General features: G+C 42.3%; 1 protein-coding gene across 2 annotated transcripts in view; it reads right to left on the minus strand.

The window, feature by feature from the left end:
- Positions 1–518: 518 nt before the first annotated feature.
- The window catches only part of LIX1 (limb and CNS expressed 1), a 47,714-nt gene continuing 27,773 nt past the window's right edge, over positions 519–20,459 (minus strand). For both annotated transcript variants that reach the window (XM_016216173.2, XM_016216174.2), the window contains exons 3-6: positions 14,926–15,066; positions 12,732–12,827; positions 5,083–5,160; positions 519–3,481 (exon numbers count right to left, since the gene is read on the minus strand). In XM_016216173.2, coding sequence (XP_016071659.2) covers positions 3,194–3,481; positions 5,083–5,160; positions 12,732–12,827; positions 14,926–15,066 — 603 coding nt within the window. In that variant the 3' untranslated portion in view covers positions 519–3,193. The remainder of the gene's footprint in view (positions 3,482–5,082; positions 5,161–12,731; positions 12,828–14,925; positions 15,067–20,459) is intronic.

Raw genomic sequence — 20,459 nt, forward strand, 5'->3', positions numbered from 1 at the left:
ACAAAAAATATCAACCATATATAAGATAATATTTTGAATAGTGGCTACCTGTGAACATAGTCAGGATAATGACAATATAGGGCGTCCCCTCAAACTGCATACAGGTACATTTTCTGAGAGCTCAATTGGTGTTTCTTTTCAGGTTTAACCGTTTGGAATTAATAATTATTCAAAGTGTGTATACATTTTTGGGGGGCACCCTGTATTGTTAGTATGATTTCTTTTGTCCTTTGGCTAGAAAGAAAGGAGTGGTATGATATAACTCAGAATTCTTTAAATATTCAGAGATAAAGTCAATTGCAACAATACTCATAGGCTTTAAAAGCTTTCCCTAAAGAAAAGTGTTAAACCTTTATGCTTTCCTTTTCTTTTCTGAGACCTAGCTGATCAGATTCATAGTTGATATAGGTACAATACTTCAAGAATATCTATTGCTAGAAATAGGTGAATGAATTTAACAGCAAATGTTCTCAGTGGCCTATATAGCTTTTGAACAAATGAACTTCTGAATTCTGATCACTAGAGGAACAACGACTTTATTAGATCTGTTATATTCTGATACGTTCACACAAGTTTAGTGACTAGTTTAAGCTGTTTGAGAAAATTAAACTTATCTCTTGTCTAAATCCAGTGCGATTTTGTATTTAAGGATGATGGCTTTTATCTCAGAAGCAGGCTCCATGGGGCTATGTCTGAGCTAGGTTGGATTCCTGCTGAAAAGTTTACGAGACTGTAAGCATGTGTTCAAATTAAGAGTTCCCAACCGGGGCTTCTCGGACAGAGAAATTCAAGGAATTTGGGGAGGTTCCCATACTCTCGGAAACTGTTTATGTAACTTTAAATGTATACACTTGGTTCTATTTTCCTAGGAAGAGGTTCATAGCTTTTATCAGCTTTTCAAAGGGCTTATAACCACAGAAAGTTAGGAGCCAGAGCTGTATATACTTAAATCGAGAATCCTCCACTCTAGTCCCCTTCAACACAGTGTGCTATTGAGAACAGGGTACAGAAAAGGAAAACTAATAACATTCCGCCTTGGTGTTCAGCCCTACTCTCCTCTGGGCCAGGATTATAGATGTTCCTGTGATGTACGGACAGCCATCATGTTTTAGCTCACGTTGATTTGCTATAAATGAACATCAGAGGGATCAGCAGTGGGGGGGAATCTGGCTTTTGGCTCTTTTGCTGCAGCTTCCACGCCATTCGAGGACGAGTGGGCAGTTGTGACCAGCCAGGAACAATTGATAGTGGCCAAGGGATAGTTGGTGCAGTTTTCTGATTGTAGAGCAGAAAGTAAATTTGATATTTTCCCAGCTGTTCCCACACCTAATTAGATGGTGTCAACTTGAGGTGGTCATTGTCAAAGGCTGCAAATGCAGTAAAGGTGGAGCTACCTTTAATTACACTCAACATGGGAAATTGTGGCTTTTCTCAAGTGGTATAAAGGGTAATGACTTGATAAAAAAATTACTTTAAATAGAAAGTTTCTAAAAATTTATTCAACTTACGAATATTAATTCTAATTCCTTTTTGGGAATAAAGTTTTATTCTAGGTGAGTGACATTTTGCCTCATTACTGGGAGGAATGTGATTTTTATTAAAACAGTATTTTCAAGTAAAATTTAGATAATATTATATAGTATTACCTTTTCAAAACATTAGTGTAGGACAGATAGGTAAATTTTCCCCTGGTGTGGGAAATGCAGTATGTGAAGTTAACTTTTCATTATTATGGCTAATTCCAAAATATATGATCAGTACACAGTAGTTTTCATGGGGATTTAAGGAGTGTCAAATACTTTTGTACATATTTAGATATAAGGCTGGAGTATCTTTTTTTTTTGTAAACTTAAAGTAATTATAATAGTCTTTCAAGAAAGTTAGTTTGCATTTGTCTAAACAAGAAGTAAAAGGAAACTTATTTAAAATCGAGAAAATTGTTTTCTTTAATTTGAACTATTGGACTAAATGCAAGTTAATCCTTTTCATGTTATAAATATGGTAATACCTACAAGTGCTGCCATTTTTAACTTCGAGTGACCACCAACCATCTAAAATTTAGTGTATTTGCTTTTGGTTTTCTAATCATTTGTTTGACCCAAGCCCTTTTCGAAGAGAGATGGCAATGTCTATCCCTTCTTTAAAGAAGATTCCAGTGATTGAACTTAAAAATAACAACAGGTTGAGCTACTGGTGGCTTAGGCTCTTGAATAACAATAAAGGCAGCTAAAGATTCCTTCTCTCTAATGCATGAGAAATTAATTAAATGCAAACATTGCTAAATGCTAATGATTTCTCAAAATGTTTCGACTTTTAAAATGACAATAACGTTCTCCATTTTAGATATATGACTGTAATGGCAAAAATAAAAACAAATCAATTCAAGTGATTTATTTGCAAGTTATAAATGAACATGACTGACTGCAGGACTCATAAAAATTGGATATGAATTCTTCTTGAGAAATTCTTGAGGATTTTATTGTAGGTGATATATTTATCCCCATGTGGAAGAGTGTGGGTTTTAAAAAATTATCACAATAGGGTTTTAAAAAGTTATCACAATAGCATTTTAAGCCACATTAAGTTTTTTAGCATTTTCATACCATTACCACTTCAAGATCTTTGATAGTGAGATGTTCAAATAAAGTTCCCACTGGGGTGTTGGATTACAGCTAGTAGAGCATAAGCTCTCTTAGCTTATAAAGCTCAGGAAGAAATTCTGACCCTTGAATATTTTTAAAAGAAATCCGTATTTTTTATTTAATCCCAATCCATGTTTTTTATTTAATGAAAATTGTTATCATGCTTTCCCCCCAGTCCTAGCTGATGTTCTTTTGGGGAATGCTACCTGCCCATTCTTTGAAACAACATATATAATGTAGCAAGTCACATGTCAACCAGGCCTTAGGTTGGAGCCAGCCCTGGAAAATATTTTTCAAGCCACCCTGTCTCCATCCTTTCATTCTGAGGTAGAACTATTGTGAGTGTGATGAGAAAACAGCAACAAGTGGGACGTTGGGTCCTATAAGGGTCTAACTGCTCTCAGATTCTGTGAATGGAATGGGTGGGGAGAATTAGTACAACCTTCAGGTATTAGCTATAAGTGCTAAAGCCTCTGACAACCTCCTTCAATGAGCTTCCTACTGTTAGAGTCTAGCCCCTGCCAACTTCTGGTAGTTGGAACCTGGCCTTGCTAGTGATAGCCACAAAGGGCTGTGAGGCTTAGCTGATCATCACTGGGTGAGGAAGTGTCAGGATCACTGTAGATCTGAGTCAGGGCTAAACTCAGGATTTCTTTCTTCTCTTTGTAAAACCGTAGTTCTTGTCCTGCTTTCCTGGCTTCCTCCAGCTCCCTCAGAGCTATTCGTAGCTCTTGAGAGAGAATTCCTGGTGACTCCCGCTCCTTCATGATCCAGTCCAGGGCCATGTGGCTGCGCATCTTTTCATCCAGCGAATACTGGGAATAGTAGGAGATGACTTCCTGGGGGCCAAGAAACAAAGTCCAGAGTGTCAGTAAAGAGCAACAAAGGCACAGGTGTTCATAGCCCTCCAATGCCTCTTTCCCTCTGCCTCCACCCCTACCCACATCCATGAGGGTTTTACCAACAAGGAAATCTCTTTGATGTTCACAAACTGAAGCTAAATCCCATGACTTACTTCTTAGAAAAAATGAAGGACTAAGCTGGTAGAGCAAAGTAAAGTTGCTCCAAGTTGAATCAAAACACTAACAGGGGAAGACTCGATAATGTTCACAAAATAGAGGTCTGACCTCACTAGAAAATGTGTTGTTCACTTAAGGAAGATGACAACCCAAATCACTCACAGAAACAACAGAAATGACTTTTAAAACATATTATGGAATGTAGGCATTTCCATTATTGATATCATAATGGTACCTTCATGTACATGGTCTCTTACTTCTGTAAACAATGAAAAATTTGTCACTACCTGTCAATTTTCATGTGAAAAATTTGCTCATACATTGTAACGACATGTGTAGGTTTGATGGAGACACTTTAAGAAGATCTTGTGAAGTGGATGCATTGCTTATTTTTATTTTCAGGAACATATGGTATTTATTTATGACCTTAACAAATTAAAAACAATCATGGAAAAGTGTTTATAACGAACCCTGGATATTTCAAAGGCCTTTTATAAAATCAAAGGAAAAGAAAAAATAACCAAAGCCATTGTCAGCTACTCATTTCTTTTCCATCCTTGACATTTTGAAAGCCAGACTTTCTACGCAAGAACAACTAAAAGCTCCTGGGGCTGCAGTGCATGGAAACGCTTACATCCACCTCATCTTGCTGACGAGTAGAGGCTTTGTTCCTCGTACAAGTTCCTGTTAGCAAACTCTCAAAAATAAACTACCATCTTTCAAAGTCTAACATTGGGTAAAGGAAAGATAAATCTTGGAGGATAGTGGGTGAAAACCATTAAATACATAGGAAGGGGGTTGCCTTTGCGTTTAACAAAAGGAGGAAGAGTGCTTCTCAAAGGTAGCAAAGAAATAGTGAGACTCTATCTCTGAAAAATAAAGAAGAAACTTCCAAACCAAAAAACTGGGGTGATTGAATGCTAGCTTGCCCAGTTCAATAATCATTTATGTTGACCACTGGGGACTTTTGGGGGTGGTGAGAAAAAAATCCTTCTGCTATAGTCAACTTACCTCTTCTCACGGAGGGGGTTCCCAGGCAGTGCACTCTCACGTTTCCTTCAGCACAGGAGAGTGGAGGGGGGCACACATTCTAAGCAGGCAGGGCAGGTACAGAGTGTATTCTGAATTTGCCTTAGAAATCAAGCCTGTCTTAATGATCCCTTTGTTTGGGCACTCAGTACAAGTATGTAAATCAGTCTTATGCCCAGCTAATGTTCTTAGTATGCATATTTGGTCAGCACCTGACTCAACTGGATTGTTATATGTATAATTTATATTTGTTCATGTGTCCTCTTACTCAATAAATAAAGTAGCAAATTTCAACAAGGAAAAGATCCAAATAAAGGAAATCTCCTAGGAAGATCACTGGTCATCTGCCCTGTCCATACAACACAAACCCATTCTGGATGGTAAAATCTCACCTGTCGGGAGCACTTTGTTTCACGAAGGGCTTTTAGGCTTCCATTCCAGTGTAATAGTTGGAAAATGGTCATCAGCTCCTACAAAAATCCCAAACACCTGTCATTAGCCTCAAAGCAGAAATGTGACAAAAAGTGCCTCAGCGAGAGCTGAACAGGGTGTAATTCTGACCCCCGACTATGTCAGGGAAATAGAATATCATCAGAACACTTTGAGACTTTTCAAACTCTAGAGCCCCAGGCTTCTGGAGTATTCTTCCCTCTCTCCCCTGCTATATCCATATTTGCACAATAAAATGACTAAGTAATTGATAAATATCTTTTAATGTTAACAATTATCTAAATAGGCCAGTGCATCTAAGAATAATGCATAGGCATTATATCATTTTTGAAAGTGCCTGAGACTGGAAATACTTTCCTTTTTTTTTAAAAAAGTTATCTTTATTGTTGAAAGTATTACAGATGTCCCCCTATTTCCCCCATTGATCCCCTCCACCCCGCATCAACCTCACCCCCAGGACTTCCCTGTACCAATGTCCATGGGTTATGCATATAAACATATAAGTTCTTCGATTAATCTCTCCCCACCCACTCCCCCACCCCCGCCTTCCCTCTGAGATCCCTCAGTCTGTTCTATTCTCCGGTGTCTCTGGATCTCTTTTGTTCATCAGTTTATTTTGTTCATTAAATGAGACTGGACATATTTTAAATGTTCATTTTTAAAGGAATGGTTAAATGAAGTGTGATATTGAAGGGATAATCAATATACTTTGGTATATTGATTATTTTGAGCTGGAGGCACTTGAAAAACAGCAAATGCAGAAAGAGGCTTTCTCTGAACTCCTCTTATCTGTCTACAGACACATCCTCCAAAAGGCACTGTATTGTCATAAATCCACTCCTGGGGAGTTTCATCAACCAGGGAAGACTGACTTGTCACAGAAGAGGAAACTGGAAGCCTACACCACACCCGGATAAATTTTGTCACAAACGATCATCTCTCCCATTTCTTCTAAGGGCCCATTTATCTTTCTTAAAAATCATTTACTTTCCCCTAAGAGGCCTATATCCCCTTTTGGCTTTCCCCTTTCCCTATTACGATGGTATTTAATCCTGAATTCTACACCCCCTCAGCAGGTACTCATTTTCCCTAGTATCTTATGGATACATGAGGTATAAGTATCAATAAACATGTTTTTCTCTTGCTAATCTGTCTTTTATTGAAAGAGTCTTAGCCGAGAACTCAGATGTGTAGAGGGAAAATGATTTTTCCTCCCCTACAATACATTTGTACTAACGACTAAAGTCATGAAGAAAGGGTGAGAGGCTCTCTAGCTTCCAACATAAAGAGTCTCTGTGATGTGTTGTTAAAGTGAAATAGAAGTGTATAACCTGTATGCTGTGCGCTACTAGTTAATACAAACAATGGGAGATCTCTGCAAATATTTGTTTGTAAATGCCTAGAAGAGTTCTGAGAAGATACACAAGATTGGGTAACATTAGCTGCCCCTAGGGAGAGAAAAGGAATGCCTGGGGGGCAGGAGCCGGAGGGAGAACTTCCTCCCACATCCTTTTGCACCTTTGGAGTTTTGAATCATGTGATAATATTACATATTAAAGAAAATTTTAAATTTAAAAAGTTAGTCCAAAAACAAATATTAAACATATAATGGGCAAACTGTAAAGACTGTAAAACACTCCTAAATTTATAAATTCAGTCAAGAAAATTCCTTAAAATACACCCGGTTTCCAATGGCCAGTGCTGAGCCCAGCACTAAGCCTTCCTGTAGGCATCACCCTTTTCCTGTAGGGTACCAAGGACAAGCTAAAGGGAATAAACATACTGAAGATTTTCTTTCTCTAATGTGATTCAGACTAGCAGTCTTCCACTGAAGTTATCTGCATTTCTTTTTTTTTCTTTTTGTTCAGAGGCACATTTATTGTGGATGAATACCACAAGCCACAGCCATATAATTATCAGAAAGTAACAATACAATTAAGGAACTTTCTGGACATGAAACTAGTTATGAAAACCTTACATTTAGACAGATGTCCTACTGCTTATTCAAAAAAGCTGACTTTCACCGTCTTTACCTCATAATGAAAAAGTTTTCATTATGAAAACCAGGAGACACAAAATCATTCTGAGATTTCAGACATCTTAGAATTATTAGGTAAATTTCAAAGCTATGAGGTCATCAGAAGAGCCAATAGCACTATTTTCATGCTGAAAATTGCCATTAGAATGTAATGTGTTTCTTCTTTTCAGTTTGGGGTCCAGTGTGGGATTTTGTCCATGTTCTACTACACAGTAAGCATCCCCAAGAGCCCACAGAGACCTCACTAAAAGCAAAACCATCTGTTTCTGTTAATTAATATACGACCTGGAAACCAGCTGAAGGACTCCCGCCCCAAACACAGAGCCCACCGTCTGCCCAGGGTCCTGGGTCCGGTGCCCAGAGAAGCTGCCCCTCGTGCCTGCTCTCCTCCGCTTCCCCCCGCCCCATCCAGGTTTCATTCTGTCACATCACTAACTAATTTGGAAAAACGAGAGTGGTTTGTCCTATAACCAAGTCTTGCCTAACCTGGCTCTCACCACCGTGCTCCTCATCAAAGAAACCCAAGTGACGGAGGAAGGTCAATCGTGCTGCCCGTCTCACTTACTTTCAGATCTATTCACTGAATTCTTCGCAGTCATACAAACGGATAGGAACACTCTTTACGTCCTGATATGGAACAGCCTCTGTGGTGTTACAGGACGGCCAATATTTACAAATAAGACATTTCGTTTCATGTTTTATCTTAACTCTCTACTTGAACGTTGTATTCTATTGTATATGTTTATTTTTTTATTAATTTGAGAGAGAGAGAGAGAGAGAGAGAGAGAGGAAGGGACAGAGAAACATCGATTTGCTGTCCACTTATTTATGCATCCATTGGTTGATTCTTGTGTGTGCCCTGACTGGGGATGGAGCCCACAGTCTTGACGTATTGGGACGGTGATCTAACCAGCTGAGCTACCCGGCCAGGTATATGTTTATTTTTTTAAAAAAGAAAAGAAATGCCACCTCCACGCCTCCACCTGTGCCCCTCACCCCCAGTCATGTAAAGCTGACAGCCCAGAAGATACGGTGAGAGTATGCTGTGGCTCCCAGCGGCCCTGCCGGCGTTGTCCTTACCCCTCGTGGCGCCGTTTGAGAAACAGCCTATGGCGAACAGGGGTCTCACTCCATGTTCTGCCAACTGTCGCTCAACAGTGTATTCTTCCTCCATGGTCTGCCAGGCTCTTGCTCTTGTCTATACACAGACCCCCTTTCCGGGGAACCCCTGTCATTCCCTACAGCAGTCCCCCTAAGACTTCAGAACCCACAATTCTGCTGCGAACAGAACCAGAAGCCTTTCTCATGGCCCCTGGCAATCTGCATCTCTCAAAAACTTCCCTACAGAGCCTCGAACAGGTTTTGCCTGTGGGAGGAAGATCCTCCTCCTCGCCCGCTCTGGTTTGCCTTAAATTTCTATTTCATCACCAAGCATTTATTTCCTCTGCAAGTAACACAAGCGCCTCTTCCTCAGCTCTTGCTCCTGAAACCCTCCAGGGAAGAGGAGCCTCTCTGCCGTCTCCCGTTATGTTCCCATCGAATCCTTGCCCTTCTCCGTGGAGAGACTGGCTCGGCTGCCATGCAGAGTATTCTGAAATAGTTCCCCGTTCTCCCTGTCTTGCTCCTTTATTTCCCCTCCTGAGACCACACTCACTGTCCTCAGATCTTCCTGAAGCCGTAGAGCCCTAAGCTCAACCCCGGGGAACCTTCGTGCGCCCCCATCGATCCATTCCATTGGAATCCCGGGGACTGGCGAGGCGAGGGCTGCTGTGGGCGTCTGCAGGACTTGGCCCTAGTTTCACCAGGATTCCTCGCTGCCTGGTCTTCTGGTCTTGCTTTCCACCTGTCAAAGTCCTGTCATCTTCAGGAAGTCTGTTCAATGAGCTGTCTGTCCTGCTTCTCACAGAAGTCTTCACGCTGTGTTGTTTGTTCTGTGGGCTGATCTAGAAACCCAAGGAGTCTGGGGACCCTGACAGTTAAACAAGAAGCTGGCCTGCTTGTTGGGTTGGGACTAGGGTGAGATGAGTGAAGCAAGATTTGTGGTGAGTTATGCAAGTTCAGGGTCTTTTATTTAAAATTCTATCATTATTTAAAATTTTGATATTTTGTTTGTCATGAATTTTTGCATGTTAATCCTGACTTTTTACAATATTGCATTATACTATTATTCGTCTTGATTACTAAATTTTTTGACGCTCCTTTAAATTTCATGCTTGCCCGGCCGGGCGTGGCTCAGCGGTTGAGCGTCGACCTAGGATCCAGGCAATCGGGGTTCGATTCCCGGTCAGGGCACATGCCTGGTTGCGGGCTTGATCAATGACTCTCTCATCATTGATGTTTCTATCTCTCTCTCTCCCTCTCCTTTCCTCTCTCTGAAATCAATAAAGATATATTTAAAAAAATAAAATAAATAAAATAAATTTCATGCTTGAGGTGAATGTCTAACTTTTCTTACCCTAGTCTGGACCCTTCTCTTGGGTCTGTCTCGGTCAAGGCCGGTCACCCAGGACCTCAAGCTTGGCTTAATGCTCCACTGTCTTGAAATTCTTAGTAGTTTTTGAACAAAGGCCCCATATTTTCATTTTGCAGTGGACCCCACAAATTATGTAACTAGCCCTGATCAGCAAAGTAAATTTAAAATCAAATGGAGAATCAAGCCTTGTGTTTTCCTTCTCTCCGGGGAAAATTGCAGTTGTAGCTTTCGGCCTGCAGCTTTCTTGGTTCATTCTGTCATTCATTCCATTTAAACCAACTACAACCGGGCTCTGTGCTCACAGTGCTTCCTGGCGTTGCCTTCCAGCCGGAACACTGGCCTTTGGGCTGCTTTGTGGGGAGAGAAAGCTCACTGCTTCTCTCTGGAACTACGGCTGGGAGACTGGCTTGGTTCTGTGATTCATCAGAAATAAGAAAAACAAACACTGTAAATGGAGAACTTGAAAAACAGGTGGGCACCATCTCCCCACCCAAGAGATTGGATTTAAAAGGAAATTTGTTTATGGGATGAGGTTTTAAAAGGCAACCTGGAGAATTTAGCAAAGATGTAAATAAACAACTCGTCCTTGGATTGCATTAGGCTGCAGAATAAATATATTAACCAGGTTCAGTCAAAGTCTGCCTCGAATCTGACCTTGACAAGACCCAGTGGCCAGTGCTGTCACCATCCCTCCCCCAAACACCAGGCAGTGTTCTCTAAGGCTAGGCTACCTCAAAACAGGCATCCCTGCTTCCCTCCCACGAAGTGAAGGTAAGCAGAGGCCTATCGGGTTTCCTCCGAGGCTGCCTCCTTGACAGCACCCCTGGAAAGCCTGCGGGCAGTCAGGAGACACCAGCCTTGTTTTTATATGGTACAGTCATCTATGGATACAAACACACATCTATTACCCACCAGGGGTACTGAACTGCTGTGTCGGCTGCAAACAGCCCAGGTCTGTGGTCAATTCCCATTATGGGCAGAAACAAGCTGATGCATTTAACCCAGGCCACCAAGGAATGTGCAGGACCCCGCAGGCAACCTAGAGCTGGTGGAAAGAAAAGGGATGTGCTCAGAGCCCTCCTCCTGGGTTGTCAGCATCCCTGCTGGGGGAAGGGATTTTGGATTTTTCCCATCCTCACATCTTCCTCTTCCTTTGTCTGTAACCCATCCTGCCCCCATCCTCCTCTATGAGAATTTATGAGGTATTTCCAGCATGGTTGAAATTATTATTTCACATATTTAAATACCTTACGACATAGACCACACAAGAAACACAGCCTATACCAAGGCAATTAAAGTATTACTGAAAGGTGGTTAACTATAGCCTTTCATAGTACTTGGATGAAATTTTAAGAATGAAAAAAAAACAAAAAAACAACAACTCTTGCCTTCCCCATCTTTGGCAGACTAACTCAATTGCATTTAAAAATCATTCTTGGCACTGAGGGCCTCCCACCAGCCTCCTTACCTTCTCTAGCTCCTGTGCTCCTCACCTCTCCCAGCCCACACCACGGTGAAGGCCTTGTCCTCTCTACCTGGTCCTTCCTGACTGCGACTTTCCCCTCGATGCTCCACACATTGACATTGACTCAGACACAGACATTTTCAGTGACTCAGAGTTGCAGACCGAATGAAAGTCAACCACTAACCCGGGGTCAACCATGGCCCTAGACCTCGCTGGTGGTGTAGAGCTGACAACTGGTGTTTACTTGGAGGATGCACAGGCTTTGCAATTGCCTACTGATGTGGAATCTAACACCACAGCTTTGTGGAAGAAGCCACTGAGGAGGCCACAGTGAGTGTCACTGGTGATTATTTGGAAGAGCCCATGACTAGAGCACCAGATGAGCCTAGTACCTCCACGGAAAGTGACAAGTTCATCTCAGCACTTGCTTAAAATGAGGCAGATTCTCTATTGGCTGTGAACTTTATTCTGCTAACCACAACTTTCTAAGGAGATTCTGAGCTTCTGAACAAGCCAATTCCATTATAAGAGTTTGAATAATTGTAAAAGACTAGTGAGCCATAGGATGCACCCAGCTGAGGGTAAACACAGTGGAGAGAATTGTCCACAGACAGAGGGAGTGCATTACTTAATCATTTCTCATTTAATATGGAGTTAATAAATATTCGTTTAAAATGAAAAAAAAAATTCTTGATTTTTCTGAAAAGAGATTCTAAATCATATATGAGCTAGTAAGTACTGGGGCAGGCAACATTCATTCTATAATAAATTCTTTTGTGAGGGTTGAGAGGGGAGGAATTTTTAAAAATGAGGTTCTTCACTCAGCCGGCATGGCTCAGCGGTTAAGCATTGACCTATGATCCTGGAGATCACAGTTTGATTCCCGGTCAGGGCACATGACTGGGTTGGGGGCTAGATCTCCAGTAGGGGGTGTGCAGGAAGCAGCCGATCAATGACTCGTCATTGATGTTTCTCTCTCTCTCTCCCTTCCGCTCTCTGAAATCAATAAAGACATATTTAAATAAATAAATAAAAATAAAATAAAATAAAATAAAAAATGAGGTTCTTCTTTGAGGAAATCATTATGCTAGATGCAGTGGATGAAAAAGGGTTACAGCTTACTAAATTTTTTTATTTAGTTAATGATTGGAGATGGCAATTTTTTTTTTTTAATAGAAATGCTAGAACTGAGGGGGGCATAGTTAAATATACATTGCAGGCTCCTTCATCAATGACTTCTGAAAATTAAGAACCAAATGTTCACAACCAACACTTCAAACTGTTTGATTTGGTTTAAGGGGAACTTTGTACTGAAAAGCTGGTGAAGTGTTAGAGTCATAAGTTGGTGGTGTTCCCTAGCTATTTCTTAGCCTTAAGTCTTTTACTTCCCTTGAAGAAAGTAAACAATGTGCCTTGTTTGCAAGTTTATTTTAGCCTACTGAGGTGTGGCCAAGATGGAGCTACCATGCTGGATTTTAAGAGGGTTAAATTAAAATGACCAAAACAAATGAAAAAGTAGATCTGGGGAATAAGAGATGTTAGTGATAAGAGCTGCGCTCTCTCTCAGGCTTTTAGATTGTGTAGCAAAATAAACAAGTGGCAGGAAGTCAGGCACCTGAAATTCCAGCATGGTCTTCCCCATATTTGACTCCAACATGTAGTGATAGGCTCCAATGCTGGTGCTGGGGTCATCTGCATCATCCAAAGTGCCCTTGGGAAGGAAGCAGAAAAGGGAAACATTATGGACTTTCCCTCCTCTTCTTTGGGTGATCACAAATTAATACTGTGGCCCCAGTGATCCTTCTATTGTCCTAACCCTTCAGGTGTGCATTCTCCAGTCGACTTGGGATAAAATCCTTAATCTCACCGTGACTCGGAGGAAAGAGCATGTTGTAATCAATTTGAATCTGGCATTTGATTAGAATGTTAACTGATTATATACTCATTAAAAGAATAATTATCCCAAAGCAGAAATTCCTGTGTCCTTGCACAGAGTACTGTCGATGGTGGCATTAATGTTTGAGTGGTTGCCCACTGAGGCTGCCTTCATGTGTTATTGAGATCTTGAAATGATGACCTTGCTCTGATTCCAATGATAACCAGGCAAGATTATATAACTGACAGGGAAAGAATGCTCCTGTTGTATGGACCATTCATATTTTACTGCCATGATTCTTAATGGGAGCTTTTCATAATATGCTGGTGTTCGGTCTGGAGACATGGATCTTGGTTTACATTTTTTCACTTCCGGATCACTTAATCTTTAGCAAACAAGGTGGGTGGGTGATGGGTTGAAATGAAATTCGCCTTCAATTTGGTTAGGGGGAGTGGCAATATAAAAGCTAACATAAGCTCTGAGGCCTGCCCTTCAAAGTCTCCTGGTCTTGGGTTCCTGAGAAGGTGGGCAATGGCTCTGTGAGACTGAACATGCGACTGCCAGCATCAGATAGCAGCAAAATTTATAGCCTTTGAATGCAATAACATTAACACACTGCTGCTGAAATATTTATGTTGGCTTTTTAAATATCCCAGAGGAAATCCATCCAGAAGCCCTGCAAATCTTATATATTTTCTTTCCTTAGAAATTTCCATGAAAAATATGATAAATTACATTTACACTGAAGGCCCCTCCCTGCTCCTGAGTAAGTTCCACACATAGAAATCAGGCATCATTCTCCTGACTTCTCTTCCTCAAAGGCATTTGACATTTGCACGAGCAAAACAAAGCTTCCATTCATCCTCAGCAGATACGGAGCAGAGCCCCTCACGTCTCCAAGCCAGGTCAACCACTCTCTGCGCTTCCTTATCTCTCCTCTGGGTGACAAGAGCGTTTACGAAGGGAAAGCAAAGGAGAAAAAAGGTCACTGCTAATGTGATAATGTGCCCTTCGTTATCAACAGCTTCTCCAGAACCACCGAACCTTTACAATTTGATTAAGGGAATCAGAGAATGAAAATCTCAGATGGGGTTTACCCCTGCTGAAGACAAGCCAGGGGCCGACTAGTCCCCTTTGGTAATGCCAAGTTCTTGCCCTTAGAGGACATAAAGGAGACACCTGCCATAGTGGGGATCCAGGGCTTCCTCCATGGCTTATAGTTTGATGGTAAAGGGGATCAGGAGCTCCAAATAATTCATGGCCAAATCATCTCCTGGACTGCAGAGAAAGCGTCGTCTCTAAGACAAAGTTTTTTGCTCTTAAAGCACTTTGCTTTAGTTATATCCATTACAAAAATTTTCAAAGCCCTCTGAGAGAAGTAATTGATTAAGCATGACAATTCAATAGTTAACAAATATTGGGCATACAGCTTTTCCCATATCTGAGCAGTTAGCATTTCTGTAAAAACACAGATTGCAGCACCCCATGGGGGTTTGGGGAATAGGCACTTTTAATAAGCACTTTAGATAATTTGTAAGATTAGTTAAATTTAGGGGGAAATGAGCTAGTTTATCTCTAGATTAAAGCAGTATTCAATTGCATGTGGTCTCAGGCCCTAAAAAAAATGGTTCTCAAACAGCAAACTTTCAAATAAACAAATCAAGGTGGATCAAATTGTCTACCTTGACTTAAAGCTTGATTAATTGTGACCCAGGGAGATTGATGAATATTACTGAGATGAAGAATAGGGAATCAGCTCCAATTTTGTAATTTCCAATCCAAGTGTTCTTTTTGCTAAAAATTGATGATTTAATGAGTAAAAATTAAATCTGCACAATTCTTAAAGAATGTGCTCACAGTAGCATCTCTCAAGATTCAAATGCCTCAGCACTTTAACAGCGGCCAGCTCTTCCCTTCCCTCGTGGGTACTCACGCTGGTGGAGGCAACTGCTTCCTGCACGCTCTCCATAATGAATTCCTTGGTGATCCTTCGAGAGGGCAGCTCATTGAACAGGGAGTTGATTAGGGCCACTTTAGCTGCATCCCGTCTGGCCTCAGCTCTACTTAAGCAGCACTTGAGGAGGAAAAGAGAAGGGGAGTCATTAAAGGATTTAGCATTTCACCATTTTGTCCCTACCTCAATGAGTCTCTAAACATTTCTATTCATACATTTACTGTCTGTACCTCTTTCACACCCATTGCTAATTCCCTGAAGATAATACAGATTCTCTTTCAGCCCTAGATTCCATGCAAATGTCTTGGTTGGTCTTCAAATGCTTTTTGTCTTATTTCATAGTCAGTGAATAGCTACTATGCACCAGAGGCTTTGCATACTCTGCTAATAAATAATCACAGAAGTCATAACGGCTACTTCTGTGTGCCAGGTGATTACATTCATTATCAGAGCCTTCCTCAAATCTTTATTTCAGAGAAAAAAATGTAAGGAAAAAAGGAAACTGGAAAATCATCTGGGATCAGGCTGCTTGGCTTCAGATCCCAGCTCTTACTTGTTGTAAAAGCTTGGGCAAATTAGCCTGTCTGTGACTCAAGTCCCCCCTCTGTCACTGGGAATAATAGCAGTCCCTGTGGAATAGTGAGGTTTGAGGATGGCCTCAACTAGTTGTTCTAGACAAAGCAGTGAGACTACCTTACACATGGTAACATGATGAGAACATTCCAGTCTTATTCTTTTTACCTCCAGGTTAGGACAAGGGCGTTGCTGCCAAAATCTATTGTTTTTGCTTTTCCAGGATTTATCTCCCACCCTCCTTCTCATAACAGTTCCCTGATTTTCTCCAGGACCACCCTTTCCACCGTGGTTTCAGTCCACACGGCTTGGGTGGGACACGCTCCATTTGGCCTTCCTGAAGTTAGGGGCCATATGTAGCCTATGATTAGTATCTCATTAAAAAAATTCATTTCTCCCAAATGGAATACTGCTCTCCTTCCCAGCCTGGCTTTCCCAGGGCTCACTCGAATCTGCTCACCTGATTCTTTTCTGTTCTCTCCGTCTTTTGCCTTGTCAACGACAACTCTTATTCCTGTTCTGGCTTGGCATGGGCCATGAAAGCCCAGAGGAGAGAGATGAAGCCCTATGAGAACTGCACTGTCCCAGAGCCCACTCCTGCTGAGGACCCCAGAGTGTGATGGCCTCTCTCCCTCGGCTCCTGTGAACTGTCCAGGGTCCTAGACCCTACTCCAAGACTCCTAGAGGGAAACAAGTCAGGAAGGGGAGCCTAGGCCCAGGTCCTGGTCAACAGGGTGGCCACGCACCCCTGGCTCTGCTACTCAGTGACTGTGAGACCTGGGATACCTGAACTTTGGGGCTTATTTCCTCACTGGATAAATGGGGAGGGTAGCCTCTCTGATTTTGAAGGCTCCTGATACCTAAAATGCATGATTCTCAGGATCGGTAGTGCTTGGTGACTGATGGGAAAGAACAGGGAAAATACCGGAGGTCCCACTTCATGTTGCAGTTTTGCAGCCTCAGTGGCTTGGTAACACCCCTGGGAAAAAGCCAAACCCCTACAGTTTGCTTTCAGTACATGGCTGTCTCTTCCTCATCTGCCCAACACTGACCATCCCTGCGCTGACCGAGGAACACCAAACTCACACTACTGTGTCATCCAGAAGCCTCTCCTCTCCTCTCCTCTCCTCTCCTCTCCTCTCCTCTCCTCTCCTCTCCTCTCCTCTCCTCTCCTCTCCTCTCCTCTCCTCTCCTCTCCTCTCCTCTCCTCTCCTCTCCTCTCCTCTCCTCTCCTCTCCTCTCCTCTCCTCTCCCCTCCCCTCCCCCCCCCTCCCCTCCCCTCCCCTCCCCTCCCCTCCCCTCCCCTCCGCTCCCCTCCCCTCCCCTCCCCTCCCCTCCCCTCCCCTCCCCTCCCCTCCCCTCCCCTCCCCTCCCCTCCCCTCTCCACAAATGCAGTGTGAGTCTCCTAAGGTCAGGCCCTGGCTCCCTCTGATTACCCCCTAAGACCTCCCTCCTAGAACAGCTGTGACTATTGTCATGATCCTGTACTTGAGCACATTACTTCTTCCTGCCCCTCCCCCGATCTCCAGGCCTGGGAAGGGCCCTTATATTCTTCTTGAGCACCTTCCAGAGCGCCTGCTCCCAGGGCCGTGCTGTCGAGCGCTCACACATGGTTAGCATGCAGATGGAGTAATGACAAGACTTATGAAATGGTAGGAATGTGACACCGAGGACGATGGGGAAAGAATGTGTCAGGACACTAACAGACAGAACAATTAAAAACAGCTACTTTAACTTACAACAAAGAGATTTCCAACATCCCCTTTAAAAAAAGAATTAAGCTAAAGGTCTAAAATATATGTGAAAAGCAGTTTGGGGTTTTTCTCTTTCATGTTGAATGACAAGCAAGAAAGCTTTGGGGTAGCTTTAGGCAGCAAGCAAAATCACTCAAGGTCTAGATCTCTTCCAAGGGTAGGCACCTATATTACACTGTGAGGCATGGGGGTGGTGTCTGGGCGGAGAGGCTGGCTTTGCACTATGGACTTGGCTGGGAATTTATGGGACATTGAGCTCTGAGTCAGCAGTATTTCACTGGAGCTTGGGTACCACCTCTTTTAGGAAGCCTTCCCTGATCACTCCCAAGGCTGGCTGGGAGGATCGCTGTCCATGAGTGGCACTCACCACACTGTCTCCTAATTGCCTGCAAGTGCTCTGGCCCCAGACCCCAGGCTGTGAGCAACCTAAGGCAGAGTCTGTGGCTTAGTCATCTTTGAGTCTCTGTACCTGCAATATAGTTTATTGAATGAACAACTAAACACAGCCAGGAAGTTCAAACACAAGTCACTAATGCACCAGATAAAATGCTCAAGAAACCCTCTTAAAGAGGAGGATTAAAGATATATATTTACTATTTTTAAAAGGTCTCTTTTAAATATACCCTGTTAGTATGCATCATCCAGTAATACAGAAATACATTAATATGTGAATTTCAGAGGGATAATTGGACATTAAGTTCAAACACTCTGAGATTACCATTTTTGTCTGAGTATAGGATATGTATATTATTCTTTGGGAAATCAGTTCCTCATTAAAAAGCAAAGTTTTTGCAAATAGTACCTGACATCTATAGGAGCAGCTCATTTTAAAAGAATTTGCTTTACAAAACCTATAATAGAGCTATTGGGGTTTTAGAACTTAAAGAATTAGATTCGGACCTGAGCTCGCTTAAGAAACTTTATATAACTTTCTAAATGATAGCAATTTAAATCATCCTTCATTAAGAAAGTCCCAATAAACACTATTTAGATAAAAGAAGCTATCTATTTTACATAAGCCCAGCTAAGTACTAGATCAAAGGCACCACATACACTTACAAACAAATGGCACTGCCTCTGAGATCAAAGTGCTGCTGGGCTGAGGGGACTGAAAGAGCCTTTAGCCAGAGAGCATGGGAAAGGACTGGGAGACCTAACCCATATCAAGATTTTAAAGTGGACACATGTCTTTGGTTATTTTACTGTTGCAGTGTACAGAATCTTTGGTTAAAATGGGGGAGAAAGTGTACCAATTAATAAGTACATAAAATAAATTCTGAGCCATCAAAGGGCTTTTCTTACTATTGTTCTTTGCATTTCTGGAAGAAAAGTGCTTCAAAATGTTTATAATGTTAACCAGCCGCTTGTTTCTAAATTTTGGAGCTACAAATTCAAGTCAGTAAAGGCTGAATATTTTTCTTTAGGGATCTTTTAATGGGACCTCTCAAACCTTAAGGGCCTGTGCTTGGGCAAGAAATTTAGCCAAAAGCAATCTACTTGGCAAATCGAAATCAGAATGTGGATTCCGCTGTAAGAACAGGCACTGTTAGAGTTACCATCAAACAGTGGGAAACGCTGCAAGAAAATAAAATATAGTAAGTGACAGCACGTTTTATTGATGTGTCCAAACCGGTCGTCAAAGACATCAGTTGGAGAGCGAGTGAAGCATGGGCTTATTTCAAAGCAACTTCCTGCTAGAATTTGACTTCCCAGATTGTAAGGTTTATTCTTGCTGTTTTTCAGCCAGACCCCAATCATAAATACAGATTTGTAAACCGTGCCTTATCTGCTAACCATTCTTACTTGTTAATAGAGAGAGACAACTTCTGTCCTTTGCACTTTGCGAAAGTGCAGAGCTGGAATATTTAATAGTCAAGATTTTACTGAAGTCAGCTGTGGATTTCTCAGGCATGCGGAACCACATGCTTTTCAAGTGGCTAGCAGACCCCACTCAGACATTTATCTGGACGCTCAGATGCCTTTCATTTGCTGGTAGATTATAAACCACTATAATCATTTCAAAGCCTCCTGGCTCTAATCTAAAATTAAAGCAAAAAGAAAAGAAAAAAAGAGTAAGAGCATCTGTGGCATTCATTGCTCAGGAAAACTATACACAGGCAGTGTAGCCAGGCTGAGAGGGCCCCCGGGATCCCTGCGTCCTGGTCCTCGCACCCTCCTGCGGCCCCTCTCGCGCTGTACCGGGGGATCTGCATAACGGTAGATCACCCCGGACAGTGTGTGAGGGGACCGCAAGACGGAGAAGATACGATACGTCACTTGTGATATTAAGTTCTGAAAGCCACGGTGGCTTCTGTCTTGATCACATTGCGCTCTCGGAGCACTTGCTGTGGGAAAGTCAGCTTTCACGCTGTGAGCAGTCCTACCGCAGGCACACGTGGTGAGGAACCAGTGCCTCTCCAGTAGCCATCGGAGGGAGACTGGCAGCTGGTCCTCCAGGCTCCATCAAGCCTCAGACGACTATAGCTCCCTGCCCACCTGACTGCAGACTCTAGGAGACCCTGAGCCAGAACCGCCCAACTGAGGGGCTTCAGGATTCCTGATCCTCAGAAACACTGTGAGACAATTATTTTGAGGCAATTGGCTACTCAGCCATTGATAACTAATACAAAGCTTTGCTCAGGTCAGGTAAGTAGGAATTCTCTAGCCCACTCTCGAGGAAGAGCCCAGTAACAATAATCCTCTTTGCTGAGCTAAGCGCTTAATGTTTACTGTCATATTCAGTTATTACCACAATCCTATGAGGTTGGTTTTGCTGTCACCTTATCTTGCAGATGAGGAACAGAGGCTACGTATCCCAAGGTCACACCAAAACAAGATTCTACTCCAGGTCTGTCTGACTTGAGAGTCCACAGATTTTTAACCATGACACTACTTTGTCACAGAATTTGTCACTCCCCTTGCAATAGAGAGGATATATAGTTTGGCTAAAGTCTCACAGCATTCCCAAATCAGTACAGTATCTTACGCAAGGTTCCAACTTTGATATTCCATGGGTCATTTTGACATAAGACTCCAAGAGTGTCTCTTCCCACCCACCATGGTGAACTCAACTTCACTTAGAAGAAACCGTGCTCAATGAGGAGGTAAATCTGCTGACGGTTATGATAATATCCTCTTTCTTCCTAATGTCCATATGATGCTTTTCTCTGCCTGGACTTAGAAGAA

Source organism: Miniopterus natalensis, chromosome 3, assembly GCF_054644295.1.
Source record: "Miniopterus natalensis isolate mMinNat1 chromosome 3, mMinNat1.hap1, whole genome shotgun sequence".
NCBI classification, from domain to species: Eukaryota; Metazoa; Chordata; class Mammalia; order Chiroptera; family Miniopteridae; genus Miniopterus; species Miniopterus natalensis.